The following is a 5,127-nucleotide window of genomic DNA, read 5'->3' as shown; positions in this document are numbered from 1 at the left end:
AACCATCAAGAGCTTAGACTTTTCAGGAGTGAAAGTCTGTGGACTCCCTACCAGGGAAAGAAGTCTGTCAAAGGAAGAGGTACCTGGAATGGTAGTATAGGAGGGAAGTCATAAATAACAACTACTACTGACTTACAACCAAGAAGCCGAAATAAGAACTAAAACTTCCACCTGTATTTCTTTCTTTGCAGTGATGTATGCTATTTAAATTAATCCTTCCCTCATTTTTGTACATAGGGTATGCTTGTGGCATTTAAATTTACCGTTTGGTCTAGAAGTTTTGGAATACATAGGTAAGAAAGAAACCAGGGAGGCAGGGTGGACGCAGTGGCTCACGCCTCTGATCCCAGCACTTTGGGAGGCCGAGGCAGTAGGATCACAAGGTCAGGATATCGAGACCACCCTGACCAACATGGTGAAACCCTGTCTCTACTAAAAATACAAAAATTAGCTGAGTGTGGTGCTTCATGTCTGTAATCCTAGCTACTCGGGAGGCTGAGGCATGAGAATTGCTTGAATCCAGGAGGCAGAGGTTGCAGTGAGCCGAGATCTCACCACTGCACTCCAGCCTGGCAACAGAGCGAGATTCCATCATAAATAAATAAATAAATGAATAATACCCAGTCTCAGGGACTTCTTCATAAAAATGCAAGAATGGACTGATACACAGACAGTAGTTTTTCCCACCTATTTTTCCAAAAACTGTGCTCCTGTTCCCAGTCAGTCCTTTCCCAAACTGGAGCCTCCCAATAGCACAACCTACAACAATTAGAGACTCACTTGGAGGTTTATTGGCAGAAGGACAGAGGCACCTTGTTGGAAACACCATCTCACCTCTCCCATGGTCCTCTGACCCACGGTGGGAAAGGAGTGTTATAAGAGGTGGTAGCAAGTACACCCATGCCAGGGAGAGCATGTTTTGTCTGGTGTCAGGGTCCCAAGAAGTGCTCTCCTAGGGAACTGGCTGCAGGAACTTGTAGAAAGTGCTCATGAGGGTCCTCTTATTCCCAGAGGCTGTGGCTCAAAGCAGCTCTCATGGGTATATTCAAATTGATTGGAGATGCCACTGGCGAGGGTATCTTACAGCTTCTGTAATTGCCTGTTTCAATGGCAGTGTCATCGTTCCTGTTGGAGGCCAGGGAATTTTGGGGTTATTGAAAGCAACAGAAGAAAAATAAAACATTGTTAAAATTTAACTTAAAAATCACTTTCGGTTGGACACAGTGGCTCACGCCTGTAATCCCAGCACTTTGGGAGGCCGAGGTGGGTGGATCACTTGAGGTCAGGAGTTCGAGCCCAGCCTGGCCAACATGGTGAAACGCTGTCTCTACTAAAAATACAAAAATTAGCTGGGCATGGTGTCACGCACCTGTAATCCCAGCTATTCAGGAGGCTCAGGCAAGAGAATCGCTTGAACCCAGGAGGCAGCGCCTGCAGTGAGCCGAGATGGTGCCACTGCACTCCAGCCTGGGTGGCAGAGCAAGACTCCATCGCAAAAACAAAACAAAACAAAAAAACCCACCCACTTTCTAATTATGCCTTTTTCCAACGCCAGTGCCTTGAACATATGTGGAAATATGGAAATGTGGGGCAGTAACAATATGCATATGTGGAATGATGTTAAAGGCAACCTGAGGAGAGAAAGCCACAGAGGAAAGGAGGAGGGAGCCCGGAGCTAAGGCCTGCCCTGCTGGAGGAACAAATAACTCTTCGAACCTTAAGCATTGCTGCAATGTGTTGAGAATCTAACGTATTATGACTCAAGACAAAATCCAGGGGACCAAAAATTTACGATCAGGGAAATGAGAGTGAGCTGGGCTGCCTGAGGGATTGCCAACCTTGGTAACCAAGGGCTTGGGCTATCACATGGGGAGAGGCCTTTGTAAAGAGCTGCTGGCTCCTTCTCCTCAAGCTGAAAGAGAGGGCCTTCCTGGGACAAACCAGGGAGCTTGAGCTGTGGCTCCAGGGCTCTGGGAGAATAGTTGCTTCTGTGTCTAGGAAGCAACGTCTTCCTCTCCAGTGCCTGGTCAAAATAGATGTTTCCTGAGGATCAGATGTGGACTGTGCCAGAGGGAGAGAGAGAAAGTACATACAAGCCTGGAGCCACTGTAAGCCCTACCCAAGAGGACTCCTTAAAGGGGTGATGGGATAGCTAATGCTTGGGACAGCATGGACCCTGCAGAGCCACAGTTGGCCAGGGGAGGGGGCAGGTAGTTGCTGGGTGGCCAGATGAAAGGGAAGTGTTGCAGTTGAGGGGTCAAAAAGATTGCAAAGAACCCAAGAAAGCTCCTGGCCAGCTGTGATGGCTCATGACTGTAATTCCAGCACTTTAGGAGGCAAGGTGGGAGAATCACTTGAGCTCAGGAGTTTGAGACCAGCCTAGGCAACATAGCAAGACCTTGTCTCTACTAAAAATAAAAAAAATAATAATAGTCAGGCATGATGGTGTGTGCCTGGAGTCCCAGCTACTTGGGAGGCCGAGGTAGGAGGATTGCTTGAGCCTAGGAAATTGAGGCTGTAGTGAGCCAAGATCATGGCACTATACTTTAGCCTGGGCAACAGAGTGAGATACTGTTGAAAAGAAAGGAAAGGAAAGGAGAGCGGAGGGGAGGAAAAAAAGAAAGAAGAAGGAAAGGAAGGAAGGAAGGAAAGAGAGGGAAGGAAGGAAGGGAGGGAGGGAGGGAGGGAGGAAGGAAGGAAGGGAGGGAGGGAGGGAGGAAGGAAGGAAGGAAAGAAAGAAGTTCCTAAGAGGAAAGAAGTTAACTTTAAACAGGAAACAGAAAAAGAAGAGTGACAACCCAGTTCCCCTCTAGGAAAGGTCACCTTGATAGGGAGCTAAGGAGGAGGTGTGATAAGTTCAGAGTTTTGATAATTTTTAGACATTAGATATTTTAATTTCAGAATTGAGGCTGCTTTTGCAATTTAAATGGGACAAAGGACATTTTATATTCTCAGAGAGAACCCATATGCTATGTGGCCTGTCCAGAAAGCCAGCTTTTACCCAGGGGAAAGGGGAAAACTTCTCCCACTGAAAAAGTTATGAAGGGCAGACAAAATAGATTTGCATTCTGATGATACCCTACAAGTTGCACTTGTTCAGCATATTGGTTGCACTATCTTTCTTTGAGTTTCTAACACTTGTTACAGAAAGAATCTAATACAATTATTAGTTAGTAAATTAATGAAACTTTGGAGATACTGGTTGTTTCCTTTATTCTGTCCATTTTGCAGAAGAGGCAGGTGAAGGCTGGGTGCAGTGGCTCATGCCTGTATTCCCAGCACTTTAGGAGGCCTAGGTGGTTGGATCACCTGAGGTCAGGAATTCGAGACCAGCCTGTCCAACATGGTGAAACCTCGCCTCTACTAAAAATACAAAAATTGGCCAGGCATGGTGGCTCATGCCTGTAATCCCAGCACTTTGGGAGGCCAAGGCTGGTGATCACAAGGTCAGGAGTTCGAGTCCAGCCTGGCTAACATGGTGAAACACTGTCTCTACTAAAAATACATAAATTAGCCAGGCGCCGTGGCAGACGCATGTAATCCCAGCTACTCAGGAGACTGAGGCAGGAGAATTGCTTGAATCTGGGAGGCAGAGGTTGCAGTGAGCTGAGATGGTGCCGCTGCACTCTAGCCTGGGTGACAGAGCAAGACTCCTTCTCAAAAATGAACAAACAAAAAGTACAAAAAGTTACGTGGGTGCAGTGGTGGGCATCTGTAATCCCAGCTACTTGGGAGGCTGAGGTGGGACAATCGCTTGAACCCAGAAGGTGGAGATTGCAGTGAGCCGAGAGATCAGGCCATTGCACTCCAGCCTAGGTCACAAGAGTGAAACTCTGTCTCCAAAAATAATAATAATAATGATAATAAAATAAAATAAAAGAAGAAGAAGAGGCAGATGAGACCAAGAGAACTAGGGTTTTACCCCAGGGACCCTTGCGAGCTTGGATTGGAAATAGTCAATAGCTAACTCCACCACGAGTCTGCTTTGTCAGCTTACACTACTTTGCATTAATTTTCTCATCCTCACTCCTTTTATTGAACACCTGTCATTAGAAAACTCTGGGGTTTGCCTTGGGAGTGAATATTCAGATCAAACAGCCAAAGTCCTTGTTTTCAAAGACTAGTTCCTTTGTATTCTAGATAGTCATGCACATGGCTTTTTTTTTTTTTTTTTTTGACAGAAAAAGCCATGTGCATGACTATCTAGAATACAAAGGAACTGAGCTAGGTTGGTAGAGGGTGTCATTGACCCCATGACTTCACGCTGGAGGAAGGGATCTGGAGCTGACCCCACGAAGCACCCACCTGTCTGCTGTGAGCTGGGGCTTTCCTGAGAGCTGTGAGAAACTGCCACTGGTTTGCTCAGCCGCCAGCAGCATGAGAGTCTCGCTGGGCTGGGGGGTTGACAGGAGGCTGTTTTCAGGCTGGATGGAGAAATTTAGAGTCAGGTGTGTGCTGAGAGTGTTCTTGGCCTCCTCAGGGCAGAATTTTGTAATATCACAAACCCCTATGGCAGTTGAGTTTCACAGCCTAGCCCTGGGAATCTCTTCCTTCAGTATTAAGCCCCCAGAATCATCAGACAAAAAAACGGGACCCCTGGCAGGGTCACACACACTCCCCGGTCAACTATGGTGGCTGCTCTGTCCAGAGTGCAGATCTGAACATTCAGAGGCAGAGCTGTCAGGCTGTAAAACTGCTGACCCTCAAAGTCAGTCACAACATACATGAAGCACACAACTTAAGTGAGAGAAGAAAAGCATTTAGATTCTGAAATCTGAAGGTTTTGGACAGTCTCATCTATCGGCCTTCCTTCCTGTGCTTCTACACCAAGCAGGACCTGGAAAGGCCTGATGCGTGTCAAAGACATACCCCAAATAATCCAAAGAAGAAGGGCAAATACTTGAGGAAATATCTGCAAAAGCTTGTAATTAAAGGGTCAAAAATCCTGATGTATCAAAAGTTTTATTTTACAAATCAGTTTAGAGAAACACAAGATTGCCAATTGAAAAATGGCCAAAGAACACAACAGACAATGCCATAAATACATATATACATATATGGCACTGTATATATACATGTATATACATATATGGCACTGTATATATACATGTATATACATATATGGCA

General features: G+C 46.0%; 1 protein-coding gene across 4 annotated transcripts in view; it reads right to left on the bottom strand.

The window, feature by feature from the left end:
• Window positions 1-768: 768 nt before the first annotated feature.
• The window catches only part of FAM71F2 (family with sequence similarity 71 member F2), a 25,042-nt gene continuing 20,683 nt past the window's right edge, over window positions 769-5,127 (bottom strand). For all 4 annotated transcript variants that reach the window (XM_037746063.1, XM_017549504.2, XM_017549505.2 and 1 more), the window contains 2 exons: window positions 4,306-4,424; window positions 769-1,125 (listed from right to left, as the gene is read on the bottom strand). In XM_037746063.1, coding sequence (XP_037601991.1) covers window positions 1,002-1,125; window positions 4,306-4,424 — 243 coding nt within the window. In that variant the 3' untranslated portion in view covers window positions 769-1,001. The remainder of the gene's footprint in view (window positions 1,126-4,305; window positions 4,425-5,127) is intronic.

The sequence above is a fragment of the Cebus imitator genome, unplaced genomic scaffold (assembly GCF_001604975.1).
Source record: "Cebus imitator isolate Cc_AM_T3 unplaced genomic scaffold, Cebus_imitator-1.0 Scaffold219, whole genome shotgun sequence".
Classification (NCBI taxonomy): Eukaryota; Metazoa; Chordata; class Mammalia; order Primates; family Cebidae; genus Cebus; species Cebus imitator.
This window is presented reverse-complemented; position numbering and strand designations above follow the sequence as displayed.